This window comes from Perissodus microlepis, chromosome 14 (assembly GCF_051167445.1).
Source record: "Perissodus microlepis isolate ML-2025 ecotype Zambia chromosome 14, ASM5116744v1, whole genome shotgun sequence".
In the NCBI taxonomy this organism is placed as follows: domain Eukaryota; kingdom Metazoa; phylum Chordata; class Actinopteri; order Cichliformes; family Cichlidae; genus Perissodus; species Perissodus microlepis.
In genome coordinates, this window is record NC_140474.1 from 26579501 (window position 1) to 26594874 (window position 15374).

Genomic DNA, 15374 nt, shown 5'->3' on the forward strand with positions numbered 1-15374 from the left:
CGAAACAAAGCTACGGGTTTCTAATGAAGACAATTCAACTATTTTTGTAGGCATCCAGAGACAGTCGCTGAATCACTGAAGTCATTGGTAACATTAGCTTGTCACAAATATTAAGTATCAATCCGCTGGGTCGTGACCCCCCCTCCTCCCCCCTTCAACAGACATATATGAAACAAGCATATCTGTAAAATGAATATGCCCCGCATAACTTTTTGTTATTACCCAACATCAATGATAAAGCAATCGGTCCGTTTCATGAGTCGTTGTGCAAAGACAGTTTTAGTTGCTTTTTAGTTGTCATGGCAACATATTTGCGTCCAAAATGGCGTCTTTGCTTGGGGAGAGACTGTTTGAAATTAGTGGTCAGGGTCCGCCGCCTCAAAAGGATTTTTTTCAACTTGTCATTACCAAAAATGAGGTTATGTATTAGGACGTCTTTTTTATATAACAGACTTTCGAGGAGTAACTGTATAAAGCGTGCTTATAAAAACAATCCCTCTATTTGAGGCTAGCTTAATTTTCACGTCGTTATTTAGCTTTAAATATGGCTTTGCTACTATTTTCTAATTTTTATGCTTAACAAATAACAAGCTAATAGCAAGATGTTTTAGTAAAATCATTCGCCCTGTTCCAGTAGCATATCGGGATCTTGTAGCCACTACTTCAAGAGAGTCTCCTGGATTAAAGTCTTGAAGTCCCATCTTTGTTTTTTCCCTCTAAATTTAGGTAATACTAACCTCATGGATGATTTCTTTGCGACTTGAATGCAGAGGTCTTCCCCCAAATCAGCAGAAGACATCTCATCAGGACTTCCAAAATGATAAAACTCTACAATGTAAGTTTTCTTCATCGAAATCATCACTCCCACTTCCATAAAGTTCTTGATAATATTCTTTTCTAACCTATTTCTGAATCTTGTTTGGGTTTATAATTTGACATAGAAACTTTTCAAGGATCTAACCGCAGGGCTGTGTTTGTCGACTTATCATCTGCAGATGAAGTCGGTGCTGTTTTTGGGCAAAGGATCCTGGATTACACAGCAGCACTGTGTCAAGGAAAGTTTGATTACCTGGAGCGTTTACCTGATGACATCATGCTCCGAATCATGTACTGCCTCGAGCTGAAAGACATGGCACTGCTGGCACAGACGTCACGCAGATTCAAAACGGTGAGGACAACGGTAAAGTACTGGATTTGTTCGATGATGCAGAAATAATGTTTTAGTGTCTATTGTGTTTTTCTTGTGTTCAAATTCATTTGTATTCACGTGTATGTTGTGCTGTGCTCTAACCGGATTGTACCAGCTCTTCAGCTCTGAGAAGTTTTGGGAGCAGACTGTGAGGAACTGCGCTGGGTTTAACAGGGACATTGAGGACATAGCCAATGCCATGGGCTGGAAGAGCACCTTTCTAACTTTTTTCCACAACAGTGATGATAAAAAACAGCAGTAAAATATATATTTAAAAACAAACCCTTTTATTATTGTTCCAAAACAAGTAAAATCACACTGGCTCATTAGCAAACTAAAAAGACTTCAGTAATGAATGAGGGCCTGTGTGTGTGTGTGTGTGTGTGTGTGTGTGTGTGTGTGAATGTTGTGAATATTCTCCAAAGCAAATCAGTACTTTTGCATTACAAAGGAAAATCTTGCTCGCAAGTTTTGTTTTGTTTCAAAGAGTGTGGGTTGTGTAAGATTCCTTGTAAATGACATTAAATTGGCACTTCGTGTCTGGATGACAACCTGGTGAAATTAAAACGTAAACAAACTTACAGAAAAATACGTAAGCAACTGAAGTCCTGCTGACATCATGTCATACTTCCTGTTTACATTTGCTGGTGAACTGCTGGCTGCGCCCTCTGCTGAAAGCCCTCAACCGGCCTCCGCTGTCTTTGCATACACAAGGCAGCCTGGCTTTCTGTGGGATCACTGAAGCAGCCAGCAGAGGGAGCAATGTCACAATGAAAACGTCAAAATGAGTCAGATGACAGGAGGAGGAGGAGGGAAATCAAGTATGTAAAGGTAACGTGTGCAAAACAAGTGCTGTAGTTCTGGTTACCATATCAAGGCCTAAAAGACTCCAACTTACTTATTCTGGATTAAAAGCTTGTGCATATACGTGTGTAAGGACATCTGACACAGCAGTCCTACCTACCTCTCCTGAAACCTGTACCAGCAAGCTACAGTAACATAAGACAGAGGTATGCACTGTTTTTCTCTGTTTACAGGTACTTTAGAATCAGAGCTGGCATGTTATAGTAAATGTTAAAACAATAACATAATACAGTCTTACTGTCATGTAAGAATGCCAAAAAAAGAAACAAAACCTAAGTAAGCCCTTGTGTTATAACAAAAAGTAGAACACGTGTTAAACTGCAGGTAGTTAAACATAAATGACCGCGCCTCCCTGCAATATCAAATATTTCTGTGGCCAAATGATAGCTGTGTGCCGGAGTGATCTGACATGACAGCATACAGCCCTGAATGGTGGGTACCATGACCTATTATTAGCCCCTGACACCGCCTTCTCAGCTGAGTCTGGTCTAGGAAAAATATTCATTACGTAACAATAAAGAATCTGTCTCCCAGACCCACTTCCCGAATACCACAGCAACAGCTAGGCCTCACTCTGAGGCACAGAGACATCAGCCACATCCATTTGATTACTGACGTGGTGTAGGGCTGTGTGGGTTTTTTCATGCTTATCCATTTACTGCACACATTCACAACACCACCCCTCCTTCTCAGTTCCTCTTTGTGGGTCAGTGATGCAGCGGGAGTGACGCAGCAGTAGCAGCAGCCTCCAGAAGGCAACTTCGCACAGCAGGAACCGGGAACCTCTGCCAGAGCCATAGTCCACAGACGGCAGTGACGAAGGGAAAGTGGTAATGGCCTGATCCGGGCTAGAGGAAGAATGGGAGCCGGGTAGTCGCTCTCCTCCTTCTAAACAAACACCAGAGAGGCTTCCACAGCGAAGGGACAGGCCCGGCAAGACCTTCCACACAAACGTTTTGGTAGGCATCTCAAAGTACGAGTGCTTGTTGCAGCAGCAACATAAGTTGTCCAAGGGATGAATGTCTTTGTATGCTAAAGAGTGTGAATGCTTTGAGAATGAGAATGAGGCCTACTCAGCCTTCTGCTGCAGTCTTTTCCTCTCAGCCTTTTCCCCGAAGAGCGTCCCTGCAGGCCGCAGCTGAGCTCACTGAGCATCAGAGGCGAAGAGGCCTGTTAACTTTGTCCTATGGTTTTAAACACATCCTAGCTGTAATGTCAGGGTTATGTTTACAAAATACCAATATGAGCACAGAACTTCCAGTTAGGACAGTTATTTTCTTTCTTATCATTTGCAGGCCTCTTTAAGCTTTAGCTTGAGACCTAACCTCGTAAATCCCAAAGCAATTGTGCCAAGCAATAAAAAAAAAAATCAGCCTAGATACCCTAATAAGGTTATCTAGGCTGTTCATACAGATGAGTTATTATTTAGGTTAAAACAATAAGAAGACCACAAAATGGTCTTTTTCTCATAAATAAGAAATGATTCGTTTTTCCAGCATCAGAATCTGCTGTCAGGTTTTACGGAGGAGAAAACCTGTAATTAGACACAAACTACTAATATATACTGAAACCAGGGTTTTAATTTGACTTCTAATATCTCTTTGCTGTGAATTCGAGAACCACACAGGCGCTAACTAAAACAACAGGTGGCTGCTATGATTGGACAGAGCTGTCATACCAGGAAGGAAAATATAAATACATATATGTATTGAAAGTTCAAGGCAATCGTGATCAAGAATGATCTGTTTGATGTACCGCCCACTTTGTGATATGCAAATCTCGATAAGCTTATTAAAAAAGCTTATAAACTTGTCTGACCAGTAAAAAATTGATGCTGTTCTTCCTCTTTTCAATATCTTGCAGTCTATAAATATTAAGTAAATGCAGCTTACTGAAAAAGAGCTCCTAATGGTTTCTGCACACAGTGGAATCACACGTGTCTATTGAAAAAGATGGTGGCAAACAACAACCTAAATGGTCTACATGGATTAGGTTTAATGTTTTATAAAGCAATAAATGGCTAGCCATTCTAATCTCCATCTTTTTATCATCAAGTTATTTCTTACTCTCAGTATGGGGACTTACTGATACACTACAGTGATGCAAAAAATGCCTTCATGGCAGCGATCATTACTCCAGTTTTAGCACGTTATGGGCTGGATTAAACGCTCCTAGCGTTCTTAGTCCAGAAGAAGGCTTAAGTAGTGGTGAGAGTCTAAAAACAAATGTATTAAACCACCTTCCCTCCCAGAAATGATGCCAAATGAAAGTGAAATCATTTTCACTGCATTTTCATTACACTCTGGTGCTTTCCAAGAGCAGCCTCCGCAAACCGTTAACTTTATTTCATTTTCATTTTTTGTACACGTGTTTTTGTGACCACCTTATTCTGTTTAAATGTTACTTTGACATGTAGTAGTTTTACTGTACGATGTAAGGCACAGACAATCAAAGCAAAACAAGGTTACTGTGTAGACTTATTTAAATGCAGATTGAAATGCATCCATGCACACAAATTAACTTCTTCCCACCAAAGCAGGGTTCTCTCATTCACATGCGTGAGAGCGAGTAGATAAGAACTTCTCACAGAATGGGCGGATATTTTGACACTGCATGATGAAGGTCAAACGAACCTGTAGGCTGACTCTGCTGAGAGTCAGACCAGAGAATACAAAGTAAACTTTACAGTAACACACACTGTAATTATGGCGTTTTCACCACAAAGCATTGTTCAAAAGCCTTAAAGGATCAGTCTGATCCAAGCATGAACTAAAAAGTGTCCAACCAATACCACTGTCATGTAGGGGTTTTTTCCTTTTGGTGTCAGGCAGTTTGTGTCTTTATATACATAAACTTTACTTTCTTTGCTTTACAAAGGTTAAAAGAAAACATCATCATTCCGCTGTCACTCTCAAACTGACTGCTTTTCTCATTTTTACTCTGAATCAAACAACTAATCCAAGTTTTAATGTTTGCTGCTACAGTAAAAATATGTTTAATCTGTCTTTTTGTTGCTTTACACTGTAAGTTCACACAAGCAGACATGTAGATGATGATATTTGAAAAGAAAACTGAACAGCGATGTGCGGAGGGCTGCGTGCCACGCCAACCAGAAATGGTGGCTATTGTGTGCATTCATCAAACCAAATTAATGTCATACAGCAAACACAAAAAAGGGGGCAGCAGTCACAGCTGTTAAGATTTTAAAGTTGGGTCTTTTAAGTGTGGAAAGCACAAACACTTAATGAAGAAAACATTCCCCCCTTCAGGGCGATGAGTAAGTGCATGCATGGTGATACAGCACCTGCCTCATTTCTGTCTTTTGAACTAAATAGTGCCATAAAAATGAAAGCTTTGATGCTTGCTGTTTGTTAAAGTGGATCTCAGTCAGGATGAGGAGGGCACAGTCATATGACTCCACTCTCAGCCGCGTAAATAAAACAGTGCTTCCGTCCTTAGAGGCTAGTGAGAAGCTCACAGAGCCATGTCGTGTTTAGCTTCCTCCCCTCCCCCTCCTCGTCTGCATTGCTGACGCATCTGCTGCCGGTGCATCAATCAGCAGCTTGTATGTAGGTATAAGCAGAGTCTCCGCTGAAAGCGGGACTCTCTCTTAGCTTTGCATCCGGTTTGCATGCTCGATGCAACTGTGAGAAAAAGCATTGATGAACATCTGTCCGCTGACTAACAAAGCTACACAAATAGGACAGTGCCATCTTCTCTTAGCTTGTGCATTACCTAACCACAGTGACTGCGTAAGCACAGACGAAAACCTTTGGTGTAATGTATTGCTGCACTGGCAAAGACAGACATAGTGTAGCGTCATGCATTTAAGGTGCATGCTCTTTCTAAGTGGGCTGGAGATGATTTTATGTCATGCATTTTTGGTCAACATCGAGCTGCATCGAGATCCCGCTGGTGCGGTGCTGGGGAGATTTAATAGATCGTCTGCTGTACAGCAGAGGAACCCTTCACTCTATGCTGCTAATAGCAATGCAGCTCAGCGTTTTCTCTGGCGGTGCATTCGAGTACAGAGCTGGTGTGTGATGTAGCACCCTGCATCTCTCCGCTCTCCCTACAACCCTCTGCCATGCTTAATAAAAGTTGCCGCTTCCTGCTCAGTGGCTCCAGAACGAAAGCTTCAGTTGCCCAGCCAGCACAAAAGCAGACCAATACTCCGATTTAGCTACACGCTGCTTAAACCGTGAGTTATTCCTATAGCTTGTAGCAGGACAGAAGAGGGACAGCCAGAGGAGGGCAGGGCAGATCTAGCCCAGGACTTGGGCTGCATGGATAGAGGCGAAGGACGTTGGAGCCGGAGTCATCTTCATACAGAGAGGGAGGGAGAGGAAGAAAGACGTCAGAAAAAGCTCTGCTTCTGACAACACCACTGTTCAGCGACCATCATAGAAAAAGAAAACTACTTTCGCCTTGGTCTCACGAAACTGTTTTTCATGTATAGTTTGGTATACACGGGGCTGTAGAAAAGGGATACTGCATGACACTGCTTCCTGTTCGCCCTGCATCACTTTCTCTGATTTACTAAGGTATGTTTTGCATGATTTTTTAATCGTTTTTCTTTCTCTTTTTTTGTTTGGGGTTTTTATTTTTTATTTGCGGAAGTTCGCTTCGCACAGATGAGTGAAGTGTCTTTTGCTTTGATAATTCGCTCTTTGATTGACAATGCTGTCTGTATGCTGTACTGTCATTTCTTGGTTTGTGGTTTAGTGTGTGGGGACTTTTTCATTACAGATGTAACAAAAATAATTTCACTTTGTCTTTGAAGGTAAACTAAAGTTGGGGTGTGGCAAATTCATAAGCCCTGATGAGAAATTCTAATTTCCGCTCAGCATGTGGTGGGAATAAATCCGAGAAAACTGATACAAAATGTGGAAAAAATGAATGCGGTGAAGTAGAATAACGATGCAGAGGAAAGGATGAAACGCTTCTGATGAAGCACAAAGTACGAAATTAAAACAAATGCGTGGCACATCACTTGCGCTAGGTGAGAAACTCCATTTTTTTTGCTGCAGACAAAGACACACAGACCAATACACAGACACAAAGTACATTCAAGCCGAGACAAAGGCAAACCTCGATTGCTCTGCAGACTGCTGCGCGGTGCAGGTTCTCAGAGAGGGCAGCTTGTTTGTGGGAGAGAGAGGGGACCGAATACTCGGATGGCTAATACAGTCACTTGCCATCCAGCTGAATCCCAATAAGAGCTGCGCCATAGCATGTTGCCATGACAACAGAGGCCTGTCTGAGAAAGACGGCAGCAGGGTGGCTGTGTTTCATCAGTCTGGGATGCTTTAAAGACTGGCGGCCATATTTGTTGCACGAGAATTCAAAAACAAAACAAAACGTAAACACAAAATACCTTCGGATATAAATCACCTGCAGTCCCGGGAGTAAAGAATACCGGTCATTCACAACAGCAGGCTGCCAAATGGTGCGCACCACTGGCAGACATTAACAAAACGTGACACAATATCAGATATCAAACTGAACTGTGAATATAAAACAGAGATAACTGATAAAGATGACTGGCGTGTAGATAAAAACATATTAAACTCCTAAAAAAAAGGATCTAATGCTAATTTGTACAATCATCACTGCGCGACTTTCAATGCAGCCACAAAGATGAAAATAGCAACAATGTAAAGTGGTGACCTCTGAGCTTGACTTGCAAAAGGCGTGATGATTCAGCACTTGCAAGTGTAAGCTGAGTGTGTTTTAGCAGATACAGTCAGCGCACTGTGTAACACATGCTAAATGCCTCAGTAACGACTCATCCCTAACTGACTCTATATGAGTAGGCCACAGTTAACCCGCCATCCTCTTTCAAAGTCAGAATTAACTTCATCTAGGGTTTGCAGATTGCAGATCGCATTAAGTCATTATCAGAATCAAATTAATCCATAAACGCTGGATTGCCAGCGTTCAAAAATACCAGTCTGTACAATCAAGGCCGCCATTAGCTCCAGTATGCGGAAACTGAAAGGCATTTCCTCAAGAGTAACTACCGCATTACTATTATCAATGCATTATCAATTTTATATACTAATACATGCAATAAATAAGCTTTTCATAGCATTGTTTATGTTAGTTGCCCTTAAATGAGGTATTGATGAATAGTTAGGAATTAAAAGCAACCTTTGGTGCCTGCACGACAAACTGAAAAACAAAATGGGAGCATATGACTCATAACTCTATGGGTAACATTCATATATTAACTTTAAAACCAAAGCAAAACAAACCAAAAACAACAGGCAGTCATGATGACTGTACAACTGGTCTTTGTGTTGTGCACCGCTGTGGCATCACACTGACTGGATTACCATTAAATTTATTCATCATTAATTACAACTAAAAACAAAAAGGGCCGACTGTTTGAGAATGCCAGGTGCACCAGCTGTCAACCATTAGGTCATTATAGATTCAGGATTTCTTTTAACTGCAGCCATTCCGGTAAATTTTTAAGCCGGTCTCTTTGGTTTTAGCTCATATTTAAACGCAGCCTTTGAATAAAAATGCTCGCTCACAGTACTTGTATGCGGTTGCGTGACACACTCCCACCAGAGCACTTTCTAGTACAAGCTATAAGCCACAAAGCAGCTACTCTGCAGCCTTTGCTGTAGTAGCTTACAGTTGTCACTTAAAGCTCAAATTTCCATTCCTTAAAGTAATTACTCACACCCTCCCTATTGCTGCACCGTCTAATGATTCACAGCCTGAAATATCAAAGTGCATTAACAGTTACGTGTGCCCGACATAAAAAGGGAGATTAACTTTTAAAAATGTGAGATTAAAGAGCTCTTCTACAGATGAGAAGCACATCTGGGATTAAGCAGAAGTGATTTCAGAGAGCAACACAGTCTTAAGACAGTTCAGCCACAGTTTATAGGTCTGATATTTCAATGAGCCTACAGTTTGCATTAAAGTCATTGTGTAAGCCATTTTTGAATTGTTAAAAAATTACATTTTATGCAAAATGCAAGTGAAAATATAGTTTCTTGAGTCAGAAGTGTTCACCAGCTTGTTGACATTAGAGCTCATGTCCCAGGACATTACTGCCATCTAGTGTTAAACCACACAAAGAGCTTGATAGCTTCAAATAATACATGTACACACTTCACTCCTGAGTCTTCTTTTGGAATTCAGATTCTCTGTTTCGCAAAACTCTAATGTGATTATTTCTCGTCCTATGTTTAGATGACTGTGGTGTCTCCATGCCCTCACAACCTGATGGATAACGCTCACCCTCAAACTGTGCTTAGCAAGCTTAATGAACAGCGTTTACAGGGCCTCTTCTGTGATGTTACCATTGTGGTGGAGGATGTAAAGTTTCGGGCCCACAAGAACATACTGGCAGCCTGCAGTGGGTACTTCAGGAACGCTCTGACGACTTCTGAGCCATGGAACTCCAGCCAAGTGCTGGAGCTGATGGACCTTAAGTCTGAAGTGTTTGCCTGTATCCTCAACTTCATATACTGCTCGAAGGTGACATCATCTGATGCAGAGGACACAAAGGGTGTAGTAGCGGCTGGAAAAAGACTCGGAATTCCTTTTTTGGAGAAGCTCGCAGAACAAGAGAGACAGGATGAATGTGTTAAACCAGTAGATTCTTGCACTGCCCCGGTGTCTGAAAAAATAAAGAAAGCACCTCTTGGGCTTGAGGAGGTAGACAGCACCAGAGGACCACGCATCACCAATGCCTTCTCAATCACTGAAGTGTGTCCTGGAAACAATCCTTTCACCCCTCTGGATCAAGCAACCAGAGAGAGGCAGTCACCCGACTTGGGTCAGCTCCCATCAAGTTGTTCTACAACATCCTGCTTCAGCGGGAACAATGAGACTACCCACGCCCTCTCCGAGCACTCATATGCAGTATGCAAATCCACTGAAGGCAAAGATAGCAGTCAGTGTGACAGCAAGAAGGTCTGTAAGCCAGCTGTACCGCAGCCAAAGCAACTCATTTACAGGAATATAGGACCGCTTAAAAAGCGGCACAAGCTGAGAAGCATTTTGGGTAAAAGCATGCTTCCGACACCAGCCGAACCAGAAACCGACAAACCAAGTACAGTGACCCCCACATTTACTGACGGTGCTACTGCAACACCTGCCACAGTTATGACCCCGCCTCCGCTTTTTTCTGAGGCAGAAAAAAGCATAGACACAGGGCCACCTATGGCCACAGACAATGCTCCAATGGAGCTGGGTCCGCCAACACTTTCCCCTCAGACAGAGGACAGTATATCAATCTATGGCTGTGAGCATTGTCCGGAGATATTCACAAATAAAGCTCTTCTCACCATTCACTCAGAGGTACATAAAAAGCGTTTTGTTAGTCATTTGTTTTGCAAGTTTTGCCACAGGAAGTTTATACACCTCAAACGTCTGCGCAACCATGAGCAGGTCTGTCCTAAGGCTTTGAGAGGCCCACCTAAACTAGATGCCAGGGATAGCTCAACCAAAGAGGTGGATCACCATTCCGATGACGGATCAGAAATGGAAACCAACACATCCCAGCCTCCTCCCACCGACCTACCAAGCCCTCACACCCCAGAGCCCCTTCAAGTGGACCAATCAGAGCCTCCACACGATGAGAAGCCAATGAAGATATATGGTGGTCAGAGGAGATATAACTGTAGTGTGTGTAAACGGGTTTACGTCACCCTATCCAGTCTAAAGCGGCATGAGAATGTACATTCCTGGCAGAGGGCCTACCCCTGTCATTACTGTAACAAAGTATTTGCCCTGGCAGAGTATCGCACTAAGCATGAAATCTGGCACACAGGTGAACGCCGCTACCAGTGCATTTTCTGCCTGGAGACATTCATGACATACTATATCCTGAAGAACCATCAGAAGTCCTTTCATGGCATTGATCCCAGTCTGTCTGTTAAGAAAAAGTCTGCAAACGGTGGGCTAAAATCCAACATTTATCCTCTCAAACTCTACAGGCTTCTACCCATGAAGTTTAGAAAAAGACAATACAAGACGTACAGTCACACGTATTCAGAGAGAGCTGAAGGAGGTGATCAGTCTGCAACAGACAGTAACTCTGTTATCCCTCAAATTGAAGAAAATGGTCTCAACAGCCACCCTGACACTGCTTCATTCCCTCTGACGTTCATGGCAACGACAAAGATGATTTCACCTGTCATGCCTCGCATCGGCTTTGACAAGCCATGCGACCAAGATGGCGACCAAAATCTAAACAGTGAGGTGGAAATTCGAGGGGCCACAAGAAAAGAGGCAGAAAACAGAGGTCCACCCTTCTTTAGCTATGATGGTTCCTTTTCTGTGCAACCCCATGCAGAATCTCCTGCAGGTTACAAAGATAATCCATCTCCGTTAATTAACTCAGAGCACATGAGTCATAATATGCCCTTCTTAAAGTCCTTGAACACTGTTAAAAAGCTAGGTGAGCTGTCAGCTTCTGCCAAAAGAGTCGAGGACATGACCAAGGAGATCCTTCAATCGCACACAGAGAATTTGTTGTGTGATAAAACATTGGGGGCAAAAACAGAAACATACATCGCCAAACCCGCATGCCCAGGTCCATCTTTTGACAGCGATGCCATGCCGCTGTGTCAGATAACAGTCAAAATTGGCAACGAAGCCATTATCCGACGCCAAATCAAAGGATCGAAACTATTTCCCAGGAAAAAAAGGAGAATTCGAGAACTGAGTGTGGAGCAGAGCCCAAGCCAGTGCCCTCTAATAAGGGAAGACTCAGAGAGTCCCAGGCTCCGCTTCAGACCAGAAGTTGCTGCCACCAGAGAGACAGAGGCATGCGATGACCCGTCTGATTGCGAGGGAGCAGATAAGCTCTGGCGCCCCTACTATTCCTATAAAGCTAAAAAGAAAAGGAAGAAGCTCAGATATAAGCACAGAAAAGCCATGTTTCACCATTTTTCTGAAACATCCGTAGATAGAACTGCTGCTAGCGAGGCCCACCTGGAAAGAAGCAGTTGGCTGAGAGAAGAGAGCGTGTCGGTGAGCAGCACGAGGGTGAAGCACAGCGTTGGCAAGAACTGCAGCCCGAGGGCCACGTACAACTGTGAGATCTGTGACAGCTCTTTTATCACGGAGACCGGTCTGAGGGCTCATGTCATTGGCTCTCACCCCTGTTTCTGTCGAACCTGCGGTAAACAAGGCCCCCCCAGTGAGGCGCCCGCCGGCCGCGATTACATCTGCAGCAGCTGTATGGAAAATGGCTCCTGCTTCGATAACACACCCCAGAGCCCCAACCGAGAGAAAAGGTACCGCTGCTCCTTCTGTCCCCAGCGCTTTCTCTACCTCGCCACGAAGAGAAGCCACGAGAAAAAACACAAGGAAGCGAACGAGGAGGGCTACACTTTTGACGACTTCGCACCGTGTTCGAAATACTCTGCACACCAGAGCGAAGCCAACAGACAGGCAACCGTCAAAACAGAGGACAGTGACAATCACGGGGCGACGAACATAAAACATGAAAGAGTGGAAGGGGAACATTTTTCCGTTGATGAGAATCAGCCTAAAACTGAGGAGAAAACTGACTTAACGACTCTCTATCAAGATGTGTCATATTCCAGCATTAAAAGTCCGTTATCACCTTGCACTGACCCACTGTTTTCCCTTGCAGCCTCAAAGCTGAAACACAAAATACCAAAAAAGAGGTTAAACACACAGCATTCAAGTCACCTGGTTTCAAAAAGGCAAGCGTGCGACAGAGACAGTGACAGCAACACGGACGCTGCGATGGGACCAAGAACGAACAGTCACAGTGAACTCTTTAGAAGAAATGACTCTGATTCTAGAGGTGCCCACATTTCCATGCACAAGCCAGAGAAATGGGTGTGCAAAGAGGAGCCGTTTTTTTAAAGGTCCGTGAGGACTGCAACCAGCTACAGGGAAGATTAAGGAGAAAAGAAAAAAAAAAGCAATTTGGTTAGGGAACATAGGATTTGCAATGTTGTATTTGCAGCTTAGAGTGTTTGAAGGGACAGCAAACAGTAAACATGATGATCTAATTATCCATGTAATCTCTTCCCTCCTAAACCAGACTCAGTAAGCTTTTGTTCAAGTTTTTTTTGTTTCTTGCATAATATAGGACCTCTTGACACAGACTGTATTTTGTCTATTGTCTATGCATGTAAGGTAGACTCAGTGACATGACAGAAAGCTCATGGAAACAAAAATAAATAAATACAACTACTGGTGATATTTCTTCAAAACGATGTGCAATATCAAAGCAGAGAGACAAAGTGTTGGAAAATATGTCAAATCCGTCTAGTCTTCACTTTTCTAAGCCTGGAGAAAACCATATGAATTTTCTGACTGTCACCTTTCTGAATCTCCCTGTCAGCTAGCTGGACATGGCGAGTTGCACTTTATAGGTAGACTATGCTAATTTGTTCATTTAATACTTTGGATAAGTCGATTTCAATTTGAAGCACCACTGATGTAATTTCAATTTTTGAATTAACTCATTGCACCATTGAGATTAAACTTAATACTTTTGTGTGTTTAATATGTATAAAACATGTAAAATTATTTAAATAAATACTGTTGGATATTCTAAACCGTTACATCCTGTCCTGCTTTGGCCAAAAGTATGATAAAGGCTTCACCATTGTTTCATAGTATAATCTACGCCTAAATGCTAAAACTTGATGAAATTAATTATAACTGAGGAGCTAGAAAAACATAGTGTTTAAGTGTGGTGGGTGTTTTTAGGCAGAAGGATTTAAGCAGGCTTATTGGTGCAAAGCCTCCTTCCATCAAGCCACGAGATGGTTGTGCACTCCTCATGGGTCCTCAGGGACCTGCACACCATCTGAAAAGTTAATTCCCTGTTTTCTTCCACACAAACTGCATCTGTTTTTAAGAGTTTAGGCTCAAGACACAATTTCCAGATGTGTAAAAGAAATTCCTTTCTTCATTTTCAGGTATAAGGCACCGTTGAACACACCAATAATAACATTGAGGCAGCCTGTCCTGCCGTAAACTTTAATGAGGGAAAGGCAGCAAATCATGTGATGGCAGCGATGTGACTCCAGATCAGATCAGATTTTTCTTTTCATTTTTAAATCTGTAAGTATTGCTGCATACAGCTTTGGAAATAGACCGGATTTTACTCATGCAGGGTCAAATTATAACATGATATTATATAAGAGCATAACTAAATATTGGAGTTATGTGTCCTGAGTAGGGATTACAAACGTAAGTTAGAAGTATTTACATTTATAAATTAAGATGCAAGAAAGACAAAGTATGTGAGCTACCTTCAGCTGCTCCCTTGTTCACAAGGGGTCGCTACAGCTGGTAGCTCAGCATGTTTGATTTGGCAATTTGTTTTATTTTTTTCTTACACCGGATGCCCTTCCTGGCAGAACCCCACAGGGACTTGTGTCTCCCCTCGGGACAGAACCAGGGATCTGCCTAGCAAATGTGTAAACCACTATACTATGAAAGGAAAGAAAGAAAGATTATATCCAGGAATAGCTCCAGTGTTCAGGTGAAGAGGGCTCACTATATTGTGCAAAAGCTACACTGAGTACTGTGGTCATTAAAATAAATATGAGCTAAATCTAGTATATACTAAATATGATCATTAGTAATCTTATATATTTTCTGTTTGAGTATCACACATCACAAAGGCAGTTTTTATGTTATTTGGAGACAGAAAATTCACATACATGGCCACTCCTGAATTATTATATTAAAAAATACACAAAGTATTTTACTTTGAATCTTAAACTCCTGTGCAGCTGGGAAACTACTGCCACACCCCTCTGAGTTGAACTCCATGTGCAAAATTAACATAGGAAAACACTTAGGCTCAGATGTTATAATAACTGTATATGTGTAGTGAGCATATGCAGCATGTGCTGTTTAGAAACCGCATACCTGACAGCTTTTCAGGCTCCATGCTACTACCATCTGACGATGACACCCAACCAAAAAAGCTACACCACCTTGAATGGGGAAGAGAATAAAACGACAAAAAAAAAAAAAACAGATGTGAAATGCACACTGAACTGTGTATCTTACAGTATCTTGTAATCCACACAGAAGATAATAAAACCAGAGTGTATAATATTACTTTTTTTTTCATCTACCTGTTTTGCTGAAAATAAATAAATGCAAACCAGGTATGACACACCGACAAACTCGAATAAATATTTGCTCAGTAACACACTCATAAAGCAGCTGTGACGTTCGCGGACATTTTTATGTTTTGGTGCAATCATTTAGTGTGCAGCTTTCCTCTGGTTAATGCTTTCGAAATAAAGTGTTTTAGTCAGTGTGTGGCCCCGAGAAATGAGTTTTT

The 15374-nt window shown here is 42.2% G+C and overlaps 2 protein-coding genes across 3 annotated transcripts; both read left to right on the top strand.

Annotated features, from left to right (window-relative positions):
* The first annotated feature begins 262 nt into the window (after positions 1-262).
* On the top strand, positions 263-1919 carry fbxo36a (F-box protein 36a). Its single transcript, XM_084951303.1, has 4 exons — positions 263-418; positions 727-835; positions 996-1168; positions 1305-1919. The coding sequence occupies exons 1-4, from the start codon at positions 323-325 to the stop codon at positions 1449-1451; spliced, it is 525 nt and encodes a 174-aa protein (XP_084807429.1). The 5' UTR covers positions 263-322; the 3' UTR covers positions 1452-1919.
* A 155-nt stretch (positions 1920-2074) lies between these two features.
* On the top strand, positions 2075-13623 carry zbtb38 (zinc finger and BTB domain containing 38). 2 transcript variants are annotated; one of them, XM_084951301.1, is made up of 3 exons: positions 2075-2199; positions 2747-3012; positions 9266-13623. In XM_084951301.1, the coding sequence occupies exon 3, from the start codon at positions 9266-9268 to the stop codon at positions 12920-12922; it is 3657 nt and encodes a 1218-aa protein (XP_084807427.1). In that variant the 5' UTR covers positions 2075-2199; positions 2747-3012; the 3' UTR covers positions 12923-13623. The 2 variants fall into 2 exon arrangements, with proteins under 2 accessions (XP_084807427.1, XP_084807426.1); XM_084951300.1 differs by lacking the exons at positions 2075-2199; positions 2747-3012 and adding an exon at positions 3028-6597.
* The last annotated feature ends 1751 nt before the right edge of the window (positions 13624-15374 follow it).

Bases quoted from the DNA above. Each gene is read 5' to 3' on its own strand.
- fbxo36a (XM_084951303.1), top strand. From the start codon at position 323: ATGGCGTCTTTGCTTGGGGAGAGACTGTTTGAAATTAGTGGTCAGGGT. The intron at 836-995 runs GTAAGTTTTCTT...TATCATCTGCAG, and splicing joins AAATGATAAAACTCTACAAT to ATGAAGTCGGTGCTGTTTTT. The intron at 1,169-1,304 runs GTGAGGACAACG...GGATTGTACCAG, and splicing joins CGTCACGCAGATTCAAAACG to CTCTTCAGCTCTGAGAAGTT.
- zbtb38 (XM_084951301.1), top strand. From the start codon at position 9,266: ATGACTGTGGTGTCTCCATGCCCTCACAACCTGATGGATAACGCTCAC.